Here is a 15,132-nt window from a genome sequence, read left to right on the forward strand (position 1 = left end):
TTAGAGAAAATGAAATATAAAAATGAATGGATGCAATAAATATGTCGTTGGGTATGTACAAATATTTTAATTTATTTATTTTATATATAATTTTATATTTTTTTTCAGACAAATATATCGCCATATACATGCCAAGTGCTTGAAGAGGACGCGCGGCAAGTGCTTCAAGAGGATACACGTCTTGCAGAAGGAAGAAACGCGAGAGAAATAATAAAAAGAAGAAGTCTGTAAATCGAAAAAACAAAAAGGAAATTATTTTAAACACAGGACCACGATGATCCTGGCAAAAGTACGGGCGTGTGAAGCATTTCTCAAAGATAACATTACGAAGTATGAAGTTTCACGGAAAGCTGATGGACTTTTCTTAATACATTTCTATTGAAATCAGCTTAAAGTTCCTATCAATCACTACATGTATATCTATTTAATTATTTACAATAAAGTTGGGAGATGAGCTTTCCATTGTGTACAAAAAAAAAATCGATTTACAATTATCAGAGGAGAGTTCAGATTTTTAAAGGTGCAAAGGAATATGTTTTGCAAGATTGCAAACTATGCTCTCGCCGTCGTTACTCGAATAGTCTTAATTCTCTTGGACCTATTTCTCTACCCAATCCAAACATATAGCAACAAGCACTGTTTATAATTCTATTCCTCACGAACTTCCTGACTAAGACTTAAAAGCTTTAGTCATTTGGATCGAAAATACTTTGTAGAAATCCGTGAATATGTTAATCACGACCATTAAGTATTAGGTGGGCTTACAAACTTATCTACAACAGTCTAGACTTGATAATCATCAATAATAGGGCAAGACTTTATGGATTTCTGAAACTTCTTTCTGGATGCTCTAAGTATCTTGATGAAAGTATGAAATTTTAGTACCCTAATATTAAGCAAGCGTAGTTTCTCTCATTATTCACCGTAAGAAGTCTTCTTTTATTATTACAAAATATTTTTAATTTTTTCTCATACGCTACACATAAATTAGAATAATTTTTTATTAGAGATTTTTTTAATGAAGAGCCTCTACCCATATCTTCAATTGTTCTAAAACATATACAATAGTTATTGTTTAATAAGAAATTACAATCAATTGTTTAGACAAATACGATATGCACATGCAGCTTTCAGGTATCTATTTAAACGTCAGTTTCATTGAATCCATTGTTTATATCATTTAACAGTTGGAACTTTTTCAAAATAACTGAATTTTTGGTTTTTCCATATTTTTCAAAATAGGGTTTATCTGCCACGCTATCCTCTTTTTCTGGCGTCCCTTTTATGTCAGCTAAAGATTTATCTGACCGAACTGCATTGGCGGGGAATGGTGTCGAAGTGAATTTGGCAAATGTCTCATTTGGATTTTCATCGCTAGCATTGTATACATTTTTTGCTTTATATGCAAAACTTGCTCCGGGTTGTCCCTCTTTAAAGGAATGCGTAACACTTTCTCTGTCTTTGCTTATATAATTACCTAAAAAGAAAAAAAATATTTAGTTGATTGTAATCTGGTAACTGATGAGAGAAAAAAGTGGCACTGGTATTTTATTTTATATTCACAAAAATTCAAACAACATCACAATCCGACACAAATTTCCATAAAAATGCAGCTAAAAACAGTCGATGCTCCATGAATTTAATGTGCCCTAGTAGCTAGAGTTCCTTGGAACTTCTGCCTTTCTCTACCCCGACCGTCCGTTTAAACTGCAATCGCATTGTTACGTACCTTTTGCATTTTTAAAGCACGCCGTACGAGCACTACCATGACACGCCTGAAGGGGTCGATGGCGGAAATTAAGCAAGCATGTAACAGGGAATGACAGAATAGCTGCTCATTCTTTGTGGGTCACATAGAAATAACCTCCTCAAATACATCCTAATAAACATAGTTTAGAGAGCATTTAGCAGTGCTGAACTCTTACAGCAAGGCTTGCTTTTTTCTTAACACATTCTTTAACATAATTTTGAATAAAAAAGGATGAATAGAAGTAACTTCACTTCTATTCACTAACTGGCTCCAAAATAGTAAAGTTTATCGTCTTGCTGATACTTCAAGGAGATGTCGTACCAATAATCTCAGTCATCCCTTGGTCCTAAAGTAACTTTTCAGATTCGTCTTTTTAATTACTAACGGTGAAACCGCTATCATACTCTAATGTTAGCCTGATTATAGAGGTCTATTAATTTGATAATAATTTTTTGTCTATAACGACCTTGCCCAAAGCAATATTGAAGAATGAAAACTACGCGGTAATTCCCACCGTACTGAGTTACGAAAAACGAACTAATTTTACGTTGTTCCTCTTTAGCGCATAACATAGAGAACACTTAAAAATTCGCATTTTAATGACGACTAAAGAGCACTTAACATAACACACTGTCCCGGCCAGAGACAAGTGCGGCATCCTCGGTGAGTATAATTTTAATAATAAATGGTGTGGCCGAATCTACTTTACGAATCGAACCGGAAACGAACAACCGAACTGACCAGGCGCCTGACTTGTTCTTGCCCTTTCCTGATCTCGATGATCTCTCTTCAGTATCGTCGAAGTTATTAATAAATCGATTAAAGCCCTGGCATTTGCAAAAGTCCGCGAGTGCTGAGAAGTTTCACAATGCGTCTACTTAAGTGCCTTAAACAAATTCGACTTCTTCAGTCTCCTAACGAACTGCCATTTTAACTTAACCAAATTATCTGTTGTTGTCGCTGAAGATGTACACTATTACAGTTTTATCATTCTACTTGTAAGCGCAAAATATTAACAACAGCCTCTCGAGATTTGTTGACAAGCCCAGAAAAAATCTTTTGAAGAGAATCATCAAGAGAAGTGTAGATCGGACTTCAATTATTATTCAATTTAGTAGTTTTATTACTAGTGCCTTTTTTTACTTACCTTTGGCTCCAAATAGATCCGCATGACGTAAATCTGTGCGTTTAATTTTGCCTTTCTTGCGAATGTTATTACTTAAGGTTTTGGTTTTGATGGATTTTTTAATTCTCTCAGCTCTTTTCGTTTGAACTCTACTTATCTCCTGTAACTTTTGGTCTAAATTCTTCGCGCAATGTTTTTGTTGTGGCTGTTGTTCTTTGCATATATTATTTTGTCCGTGGTTTAATTTATCCGCTACATCAGGACTTGACTTGGCATACCCCTGATATCCAATGTTGCTCTCGGTATCCGATATATTTGTACCCAGACCACTACTTTCCTCTAATTCGTCTTCGTCGACAATTTCAATCTGAAAGTATAAAAAAATATTTTTTAAAAATTATTTTTTTATTTTTTAATTATATAGTCACCTCTTCGGCAAGTGGCGGTCGTAGCAATACTTCAGGCCCTCCACCATATATGCCGTGTAAGAAATGCCAAAGTGAAGCATTCAATTGGGCATAATCTGAGCCTAGACGTACGCCACGTACTGGTGAAAATTTTTGACTTAATTCATTGCCGGACGCTACAATAATGTTAGTGTTATTAATAGGTCCTGGCTCCTTATGTGTCAGGCCTCGGGCAAATTGCTGCCACTTACGTAGCCAACCCATAGAAATAGCATAAATGGCTGATGAATCTAATTCGGCGTCGCTACATCGTGTAAACACTGTCTGCTCATAGCATTGACGTCTTGTAAGCATTTCCGCCGTGCGTTTACAATTTTCACATTCAAACAACACATTAATAGCTGGCCCACCACCAAATTTACTTTGAAGCAATTCCCACAATTGTTGCGACAAAGGTATTGCCAACTTTGACATGATGTCTGTTTTGGATGGTAAAACACCTCCATGGGGACACAAAATGGTCCAATTATTAATCGGTCCTGGTTCGGAGAATGTATTAAAACGCGCCAACCATTCACGTGATATATAAAAACGTAAATCTGCTTGAGAGGCGGGGAAAGAGGCGGCCAAAACGTTCGCTTCGAAACGCAACAACTCCATTTGCGGATTATGTTTATGATAAAACAGAACATAGGCTTGACAATTACGAACATCATCTGCCGTTACTTCTTTCACGTGATAATCATCAAACTCGTACCAATGATCAGTGAGCGCATTGCGTGCAAAACATGTGTAATGCCCACCGCCAACAGTACCATGATGGCATATAACAGAGACGAGATTATAAAGCGACACTTGGGATTTACAATCTTTATGCAAATAGGGTCGCAAGTCAAAAGCTTCAAGAGGAAATTCTACATGTGAGGAAATTTTCGAACTGTAAGACAAGTCATGACGGAAACGCTTCAAATGTATGCACAGCACTTCCGGTAAGTCGAGCACACGGGAATATTTGACACCTGTTCTCAGTTTATTGCACTTTTCGCAACTGTACATGTTATCGCCTTTCAATTCGTCAGCACTGAAAAAATTCGCCATGCAGTCATACAAGGTGACCGAAGGCCCCCACAGCCAAGATCGAAACAAACTCCAAAGCCACGACAACCAGCTTTCATTAGTTCGACTTGAACTCGCCGAATCAATAGAATTGAGGCTTTGAACACTAATGCTGTGTGCTTGATGCAAAACCGTTAAGAAATCGCGATTCGGTATAGGTAAGGAAAGGTCTTGGAATGTTTCTTCTCTTGTTGATATTCGATCACAGGTAAGGCATTGTACCGAAGATAAAAGTTTACCATCGAATATATCGCTTATTATGGAACGTGTTACTACACATGTGGTTGCATTGGAGGTAATATGGGTGTTATTCGGTACTGTGGTAGTAGGTGAGGATGGGTTGTTTTCTTCATTAGGCGGCTCAGACATGGAACTGTCGCATGTAATAAAATCACTTTCCGCTGAAGATGAAGAAGAACTTAATTCCGACGTGCAATCTTCGTCCTTTTCGTGTTGTTCTGTCGCATTTAAATTGACACTACCGTTTTTAGTCGCACATATCCTCGAATTGCTACTAATTTGCTCTTTCAGTTCCTCATGCAGTTGATCCATGAAGCACCTTAAAAATTCTTGAGTATCATGTTGCTGAAAGCCTCGAAACATAGGGTGTACACTACGTATGCCATATAATATACTGCGTGGCGCTACGTAACCTTCCAAATACAGCATTTTTAATTACGAATAATTTCACATATTTTGTCAGCAATCTTACCTTTACTATTGTCTCGCTTGCGCCACATGTCGCAAATTAAACGTTGATAGCTCTTGGCTAGTCCGACCCTACAGCGCGATTGGCCTTGTTCAATTATATGATCTACCAAATCGCCGCAATTCAAAAAGTAATGAGTCATTGGAAAAATATTGCTTAGCGCTTGTAGAGCCGAATTCATGTAGCAGGTATTCGCTATATTCTGCAAACCTACCAATCCCGTACCCATGCCATAAGAACACTCAAAATCAGAACTTTCATCGTCATCAGAAGCATGTATTGACTTAACTGTTGGAGGATCGCCAACATGAGCGGGTCTAGATGCTCCATCCAATGAGACTTCACGTTCGCACAAATAACACCAAGCACGCTGCGATGACAAATTTAATTGTACACAATGCAAATCATGATTTATACTATTCTCGAAATGCTTTGTACTGTGATCTTTAACTTGTTCAGAACAACCGACTTGAAGGCATTTTTGATGCAAACAAATCCATAAATTTGGTCCGGAATACTGGCAATTGGCACATTTATATAGCTGCGATTGAAATTAAACAGTTTTATGTCAACAATTAGAATTTCTCAACTTAAGAAATAACTTTACCGTATTATGCTGTTTAATATCCAACAAAGTGAAATGTTCCGCCGTTAAATGCTGGCAAATGCAAGGTTGGCGCGTCGCATTCATTTTGTTCGTGCACTTTTTCTCTATTGTTTATTTTAAAACCATTACAATGTATTTCAATTGGTTAAACGAAGTTTTTATATTCCTTTCGATGGATTTAGAAATTAATGATTTTACATAAAAGCAGTTTTCGTATACTAATTAAACGATTATTGTAATTTTTTATGACAATGTTACCGATTGTCAAAATTTTCACCGATTTTTGAGATGGACAAACTGTAGAAATTTAAAGGATGAGAAAATTGCATCGAATTTTTCGACCACAATTTAATATTTCGACTAAAATAATATAAAACTTAATGCGATGAGTAACATTGTTTCGCGATGTATAATTTTTTCGTTTTCTTTTTTTTAAATTTATTTTTATTGAAAATTACATTCAAAAAAGCTATGCTCAGATCAAACGCCCTATATAAACATATATATTCTTTCTTAAAAACTGCTGTCATATATCTAACGTTCTATACATAGTATATGAATTAATGCTGTCCTAATAAGAAAATTTTTAATTTTATTAATCAATAATCAATCATTAAATAATTACATTTCAATTGTTTATGAATTAAGATTCTCCCTCTCTTTCATTTATCTACTCATAAATTAAACGAGCAAAATCATTTAACTTATTTTTAAGATTTTAGTCAATATAAGCAATCTTCACTATACTCTAGACATAATTCTTTCTTTTAAAGCTAAGGAGCAAAAAAAAAAAAAATCCTCAATTCTTATTAAACTGAAAAGTCGTTTGGCACTTTACTGTAAATTATAAGAAAGAAACGTAGTTAGACTTCAATAAAATTCATCTCAAAAGAAAACGCTTAGTTCTCTACTGTAACAATAAGTTGTCATTACTGCAATTTTTTTTCTATTGAACTTAAAATTAAAAACAAATTGTATAAAAATTGAAAAGTATAAAATTTTTTAATAAGAAGATTGAAAAAAATTCTGTGCATTGAAAAGTTTTTATATGAATCATCAGTATTTGGCATATTAAGTGGTTTTGTTTTAGATTTTGGCATTTATAAGCACCGTGATACTTACTTAGGGCCGCAGAATCGATTTTCACTTGTGAAGCATGGGATACACAGATTTGTGCCATTAAAATCTTTATACCCGCGATGATCTGAATTCGCATACAGTGTCTGTGTGGTTACTGGTTAAGGTGCCGTAAAGTGGGATGCGAGTGGCATTTGTGGAATTGAAAAAAAATTACATTACTTAAACAATTAAAAAAGAAAGAATACTTGTAAGTGATTCTTCTCCTGAGAAGAAGAAGAAGAAGAAGAAGGAAAATTTTTTGTGTGTGTGTATGTGTACATGGATAAATATAAAAACCTTGCGCAACGTACACGCTTAAAAAATAAGTAAATAAATAGTACACATACACACAAAATTTACGCGTGTAAACGCAAGTATTGATATGCAACATCAGCAACATACGAGGACATTAGAAGCATCAGCAGCTGCTCATACGACTGGAGGTAAGAAGAATTATAAACAAACATGTACGCTTAATTTTTTTGTTTTTGTTTTTTGGAGGGGCTTCGTACGATGGACAAATTGCTGGTTTATATGATTTGGAGGAAACTTTGGGTTCCGGACATTTCGCTGTAGTGAAATTAGCTCGCCATGTATTTACTGGAGCTAAAGTTGCTGTTAAGGTAGTTGATAAAACGAAATTAGATGATGTTTCGAAAGCTCATTTATTTCAAGAAGTAAGGTAAAGTAGAACCAACCGTATACATATATACATATGCTTATACTTGCTTTTGTTGCAGGTGCATGAAATTAGTGCAGCATCCAAATGTGGTACGTCTGTATGAAGTAATCGATACAAAAAACAAACTCTATTTAGTACTAGAGCTGGGTGACGGTGGTGATCTTTATGATTATATTATGAAACACGATGGTGGCTTAACAGAGAATTTAGCGCGCAAATATTTTCGTCAAATCTTGCGTGCCATCACCTATTGTCATCAGCTGCATGTGGTGCACAGGTTAGTAAAATACTTAAGAAGAAAGAGTTAAAATTTTCTTAAAAATTTTCTCCCCATTTTTAAGAGATTTGAAACCAGAAAATGTGGTGTTTTTTGAAAAACTTGGCGTGGTAAAGTTAACCGATTTTGGCTTTAGTAATAAATTTTCACCTGGACAGAAATTACAAACTTTTTGCGGAAGTTTAGCTTATTCGGCTCCCGAAATTTTATTGGGGGACTCCTATGATGCTCCGGCTGTTGGTAAGTTAGTCAACCTGCAATTTTTATTTCACGAAATTAGTAAAAATTTATTTTCATTTTTAGACATTTGGTCTTTGGGTGTTATTTTATACATGCTTGTATGTGGCAATCCGCCTTTCGAAAAGGCGAATGACTCTGAAACTTTAACAATGATAATGGATTGTAAATATACGGTGCCAACTCAGGTGTCACCCGATTGTCGCCGCTTAATAGGTTCGATGCTGGTAAGAGATCCCAAAAAACGTGCTACAATCGAACAAATTGCTGCCGATCCATGGGTTAAGGAAAATGCTGAAATTGACGACGCCGACTTTCTGCCATTGGTTAAGCGTGAACAGATTAGTGAAGAAGATCACGCCTTCATTGTCCAGAAAATGATTAATGGCAACATTGCCTCAAAGGAGGAAATTCTTCAGTGCGTAGTTTAAGAGACCATTTAAGATTGTCACTAAATCTTCTTTTTTCACCAGAGCATTGGATAAGGATAAATACAATCATATAACGGCCACATATTTTTTATTGGCTGAAATACGCTTACGAAAAAGACGTGAAGAGCAGTTGAGGCAAAATTCCCTCCTTTCTTTAGGCAAAATGAAGTAAAATCTATTTATTAATCTGTGTTTGTTCAAATTGATTGGCACATTTTTTGTATAGAAGCAACTTCAGTGCTGGTATGGGATCTGTGCAGGGGGCGGATATAGGCAAAACCGGTCAACCCGTGAAAGTGCCTATTAATATTATCTGCAGTCCAGAAATTTTACAAAATGAATCAAGAAATGTAAGTTGTGCCACTTCAATTACTTTAAGTATATTAATCTGATTGTGATCGCAGGACAAACGCAGCCGAAAATGCAGCATTGTTCGTGAAGAAGATGAAGAAGAGTCTTCGCACGAATTGTCTTGCGAGGGAAATGAATTGAAAGTGGCGATAACGCGCCGTGAGTCAATTTCAGACGGTCGTCTTCATCGTTCAGTCCAGGAAAGAGCTTTAAATAGCTCTAAGAAGTCAAATATAGATGATATTGGTGCTGGTGGCGATGTGCTGGATACCATTGAGACCCAGACAAAAATGGTTGTATCCGTTGACGCTACCCTGGCACAAAAGCTGAATGAAATGGATATTCAAAGCACTGATAAAGTGGCAGATTTAACAGCCACAATAAATAACTCGAATCAAACTATAAGTGAATCTTTAGAGATACAAGATACTTTACGAGGCTTAGAAGAATTGAAACTAAAGTCAAGTAAGAATCCGGTGCTTACGCACCATAGGCGTCACTCAAAGCTTAACAAGATTCGTACACCATCTTGTAGCAGTTCAGAGGCTTCAGATGAAGATACGAAGACTCGCAGTAAAAAGAAAATACATAAATTCGTAGGTGATACTCCCACAAGATTTCGCGTCCATCGTCGCGATTCGCATGATGATAGTAGTGACTCACAGGACCAGGGCTGTCCACCGTCCGACGCACATGCAGGTCATGATGCAGCTAATTTAATAACGACAAATTCCTCGAATGTAACCGACAACAAAAAGGACGGACAAACTCAGGTACATCGATGTAAAAATGCAGCAACCACTTCTTATAACAATTTATGCTCAACATTCATTCATAAGTTTATTCTCCCTATGAGGAAATACTTACAAGTCTTATTAATTTCTGTCCAATTTTTCTAGAATAAATCGGAGGATACGCGGCATCATAAATCGTCAACGCATTCTTATGGTCATAATCACAAGTGCAAGAACAAACAGTCAAAAGAGGGTTCTACTGCTACCAATGATAAGCACTGTTCCCTAGCGGAGAAAGCAATGCAACTGCAAGCTGTTAATTTGAATTCACGGCGGAGGCGAATTCGAGAAAGCCAATCATTGGATCGAATAACGGAAGCACAAGAATACGATCTGTTGCGTCATCGATCGTCGTTTCCTTACGCTGAAACGCAGTGCAATTACGATCAACGCATTTCTTTATTCAATCTACATGCTTTTCCCGAAGCAAAAGAAGAAGAGTACGATGACGAAGGATCCGAAAACCATTCTAACCATACAGAACAGTTCCGTAATTCGCTGAACATTATCAAAGAACACGGCAACACTCTTACAATTAGGAGCACTGTCAATAATAATAATTCTTTGCAGCACAATCACAGTACTGGCAATAGCATTTATAAATTGAATTCCATAGAGGAAATTGACTTGATATTACATGAGAAGAGCTTAACCAAGACCTTACAAACGACTAGCTCGAAATGTTTTGTTACCATTAAAAAAATTCGTAAACTAGGCAAATATTTCCCCGTAGTAAATTTTTCTTAATAAAAACGCACTAAGTCATCATTAAAAAAAAATATATATAATAGAAACACAAAAACTAAACATATAAGGCATTGGTATAACCTACACACAGAAATATAACTTAAAAAAAAAAAAAAAAAAAAAAAAAAAATGAAAACAGTATATGCAGCAAAAGAAGCATTTTTCTATTGCAAGTGTTTTTGTTTATTATTATTTTTTTATTATTTTTCTTCTTTTTTTTTTTTTAAATAAAAACAAAGGGCCCTTATATTAAATTCCCTGTTTAAAACGTAGTTTTTTGTTGCCTCTAGTGAAAACATACCGTGAAATGAAATTATATGCTAAAATAATTATACACACACTTACAAGAAAACCAATCACATACGTATATTTTTATGCATAGTTATTTTTTATTTTATATTGATTACTAAATTAAGTGTAACTTATATATACAATACATACATAATATATTTACATACTAATTATTGCAAATAATTTACTTCAACTATTCAATGCAATGCAATGTTTGTTTAGTGATTATAATTTAGAAAAAAAAAGAAGAAAGAAACCACTAAAATCATTATTGAAAAAGAAAATAATGCAAATTTAAGTATTATGGAGAAAAAAAAAATGCATGCTTAAGCCGAGAGATAACGGTTATTTTTCATTATATATTAAAGTTTAAATGCACTGAACATACTCTCTCTCATATTAATATAAGAGGCAAATATTTAGATGGGAAGTGTTATTGGCACACAACAAATATGTGGGTTGAGATATGCGCAGCTGATTCTAAATCAAAGTAAACATCATTGAGAAATCGCTGAATCATACCCTTCGGTAATAGGCGAAAAATTTGAATCGAACTGTCAACTTATGAACTCTGTTCCATATAACCTTCAATCGGAAGTGAAAAGGGAAAAGGGAGTCAACTCCTCAAGGAGTTTGCTAAAGTAGTACAAATCCCCGTTAGATGAATTAGATATTTCCTCGTGCAGTCCGCAAAAGTGGCAGAATTCGTTCACATTATGCTTATACATATACTTATGTATATATTGATATATTTTTATGCATTTTATTACATATTTTATGTATATTTATATATTTTGTATATATTTATATATATAAAACATGTAATTATTAATAGCAAGGTCCATTGCCCATTGTCATTTAAAAAAAGTAGGCAAACGCGTCTGTCACGGTAACGCAATTTTGAAAAACCGTGAGGCCGCTAAAAGTTAGTTCACAACGTGGAAAGGTAAAACAGCTACCGTAACTAGCGTTATAAGAGTGTTGCAGAAACTACCAGGGATTTTTTTCTATATAAGCTACAGCTGATTCTCGCTTCCAATGCAACTACCATGGATTATTTTCTATACAAAATAGGAAATTATTTCTCACTTTCATTTCAGTTCGACGCAACTACCAGGGATTATTTTCTATATATGCTACAGCTGTTTCTTACTTTCAATGCAACTAGGAAAGGTCGCATACTGGGAAGAAGCCTTTCAAATGCGATTTAAGATAAAAAGCGTAAAACAATCTCCAAAATCTGTCGTAATTCTATCAACTTTTGTACCAAGTTTTGTGGCAAATGTTTTTCGCATCGTGAAACAGTACACACCGGCGTCCGTTTGTGTAGGATGCAGATGCTGTCAAACCCGTTTGAAATGTTATTCTAATCGTATCAAACACCGACGAACTCGACCTGATACTTGTGGTCTTCCCGATTACGACCAAAAGATCGTGTATGTAGATTCTTGATCAGCATCAATTTAGCATTGCCTGTCAATCCACCTGCTTGAAAGGAAATCGCTTTCTCAAAATTTTATTAAGCATACCAAACTTATCACTTCATGTTGTCCTATGCAGCTTAAATGACACCTTCAAGGGAAGAGAGAGAGTGATTATAATCAGCCTGCACAATTAATTCAGCGTTGTCCATTTGTCCACGTATTTTTGTCATCTGCCCTTCTACCCTCTTAGAAACAAAAAATGCTATTATACTCAGCTCGGATCAAATCTTTTGATTTGCTCGGCTACATTATTTATAATACTTATATAAGAAATAGAAAGCATATTAAATCACTTGAAATTTCGAGCAAGTATTGTGTACTTTTCAACTCTTTTTTTTTTTCATTTTTCAGTCAAACAAGTTCCTTCCGCACATATTAACCAGATATGTACATATGAAAGGGAATTTTTTGCATAAAAAGCACATCTTTTTTGCATGAAAATTATGAAAAATATTTTATTCAGTCTTTTGAGTCATTTCGGTACATTTTGCTAAAAACTAAACACTGTTCGATAAATATGTGCAAACCAGTGATGAGTGATACAATGAATGAATGAAGTTTGGCGAGTTAGCTGTAATTGGTTGATTTGAAGGCAACACGCAGGAGTTTTGCTGTACGGAGCAGATATTATGTAATCAATGATCTTGCATTCACTTCGTTGATAAGTCGTTCTGTTTTTGAAGAATGAACAGTTAAAATTGATCAATTGTTGTTCGTAGTGTTCTTGTTTCGCCGGATTCAGTCTCGTAATCGATTTGGATGGTGTGCCTGAACTTACCCGCGGATTTTTACGCATATGGTTCATAACATGGATTTACTTCTCTACTTGTCCTCCCCACGATGTAAAACGACGACGTCGTACGCTACGAAGTAAAACTACATTTCTTTTGTTGCTACCGGTGAATACCCTTTACTTTGGCACAAAAATTGACATTTTCGTTATTAAAAAAACAATTTTTACATTACGGCAGCTCTTCGTTGCCTGATGTCCAAAGTACTAAAAAAAAACACAAATTCAAACGTGCATCTGCGAGTAAATTCCGGTTTCATATTTACCCACGGTATACGGTTTTGCTTTTGTGCAAACTTCGCACATTTTTGTATTGATTCAATTCTTGCACAAGATACGTAAAAAATATAAACGGATTCATATATATATATATAGATATAGTGCGTTTTATAAATATTCCTGTTCGATAATTGCAAATGGGATCTTGTTTCGATCTTCGAAGTCGAGGGATTAAGGAAACTCTCAGCAAAAAACTGAATTTTGAAAGAAATGAGTTCTATAATAAAAGCCGACTTTGGCCGAATCTTCTAAAATCACCACTTTTATTTTCAAAAAAGTTGTAAAAATTTTTCCAATATAATAAACCTTTACATGCGATTGTCAAATATTTCTGGCTAAAAAACTGTTAGCACGGAGTTGCTTTTAATAAATAAGAAAAATGGGCAATGGTCAATAGAAAATTTTTAGCGCAGAGATGCTTCTAATGAAAAAATTGGTCAATAAAATATCTTTATCATCGTTACATGAAACTGGCAACGCCGTGTAAGAAATTCTGTTAAAGTGACAAAGCCGTTTAAGAAATTCTGTTAAAATGAGAAAGCAGCAAGCAAGATAAAGTATATATATATACAAATAACTTTTTAACTTTATTAGAAATGTTTGGTTACTATTAATAACACAATTTTTGATATTGTATTATCTCCCATAATGTATTCAAAAGGAGTCGATCCAGTTGGGAGGCCCAATACATGGATTTGTGCCTGAAAATTACGAAAAATCTAAGAGCTCAAGCTCTAAAAATGCGATTTCCCTCTTCTCTCTGTTTCTCTATTTATTATATGTAATCTCTTACCGTAAGATTCTTCTTTTTATACGTAATGACTACCATTGTAAACTGATTATCGACATGGCGTTGTTTAAGAGTAAATTTTAGCGTTTATGTTGTTTCTATTTTGGCGCTTTCTCATGTACTCTTAATGATTTTATTAAGCTGCTCTTTTCCAATAAGAAATATTTGTGTTATGCATGAAGCTTATTTCGCAAATCTATTCATTTGTTTTGTTTTCTTGACTTTTATTAAATACAAGAGAACATTTTTACTTTAGGTCTACGTTGCGAGGTCATTAAATCCGACAATAAAAAAGTTCAACAATGTTCACTTTTATTTTTTTTTCTTGTTAGTCGTTAGCTGGTTTTTTCCTTTACATGGTTTAAAAAAAAAAGGACCACGTGGGAACACAGAGGTGCTTTCATTAAATTGCAACGCTTCGATTTTGTTAAAGTGTGATAGAAATTGAGGGCGCAGTTCTGTTAAATGAGAAATTAAACTTCAATCCAGTTAATCTGAACAATTCGGATTATCAGCTGGTTTTCTTACTTACTTACTTGCAAAAATAATTTTTGAAACTTACTATGGAAAAAAAGAACATAATTTCGTTGTATGATTTATTTAAAATTTGCAGGAAAATATATTACCTGTCACCACATGCACCACCATGTTAGAAAAATAAGAAAATTTTCTCGCGCTCAAATAAGCGAAGTTATTTATATAATAAGATAATATATCGAGAGAAATGAAACCTCTTAATAACATAGATTTTCGATCCAGCATTCTCAATGTCTTTAATTGTTGAAACGCATGAGTTTGTCCATTTGTTAACCTATACCTGAGCAGCATAAATATACAGCAAATATGTACTTTAATTTCTTCGAAGACAACTTCCGCATTTTTTAATACGATCAATTCTTTTTTCTTTACTTTCACTTATACACTTTGTACTAGCTTTTAATAATAATTGAATTCGTCTGTTAATGTATTTTAGCTGATTTTCATGTGTAAATACATCAATATATAAACAAAAAATATTAACTTTTATTTAACAGTTGGTCTAACAGCGCCATCTCTTAACAAGTAGCCATAACAACTATACATACTTAGCGGCCCACGTTATATAAATGTATCAAAAATATAAATTCATCTCCCCTTGTACGTCT

At 34.6% G+C, this 15,132-nt stretch overlaps 2 protein-coding genes across 2 annotated transcripts; one reads left to right on the top strand and one right to left on the bottom strand.

The window, feature by feature from the left end:
* Positions 1-1,026: 1,026 nt before the first annotated feature.
* LOC119635997 (ubiquitin carboxyl-terminal hydrolase 20) lies at positions 1,027-6,013 on the bottom strand. Its single transcript, XM_038031064.1, has 5 exons — positions 5,716-6,013; positions 5,112-5,649; positions 3,305-5,052; positions 2,898-3,243; positions 1,027-1,477 (listed from the first exon to the last, which is right to left on the bottom strand). The coding sequence occupies exons 1-5, from the start codon at positions 5,797-5,799 to the stop codon at positions 1,143-1,145; spliced, it is 3,051 nt and encodes a 1,016-aa protein (XP_037886992.1). The 5' UTR covers positions 5,800-6,013; the 3' UTR covers positions 1,027-1,142.
* A 685-nt stretch (positions 6,014-6,698) lies between these two features.
* LOC119635976 (SNF-related serine/threonine-protein kinase) lies at positions 6,699-10,467 on the top strand. Its single transcript, XM_038031031.1, has 9 exons — positions 6,699-7,277; positions 7,336-7,516; positions 7,575-7,793; positions 7,858-8,033; positions 8,097-8,448; positions 8,504-8,629; positions 8,688-8,811; positions 8,866-9,585; positions 9,712-10,467. Exons 1-9 carry the CDS (start codon positions 7,217-7,219, stop codon positions 10,351-10,353), a joined length of 2,601 nt encoding a protein of 866 aa, XP_037886959.1. The 5' UTR covers positions 6,699-7,216; the 3' UTR covers positions 10,354-10,467.
* Positions 10,468-15,132: the final 4,665 nt, after the last annotated feature.

Source organism: Glossina fuscipes, unplaced genomic scaffold, assembly GCF_014805625.2.
Source record: "Glossina fuscipes isolate IAEA_lab_2018 unplaced genomic scaffold, Yale_Gfus_2 27, whole genome shotgun sequence".
In the NCBI taxonomy this organism is placed as follows: Eukaryota; Metazoa; Arthropoda; class Insecta; order Diptera; family Glossinidae; genus Glossina; species Glossina fuscipes.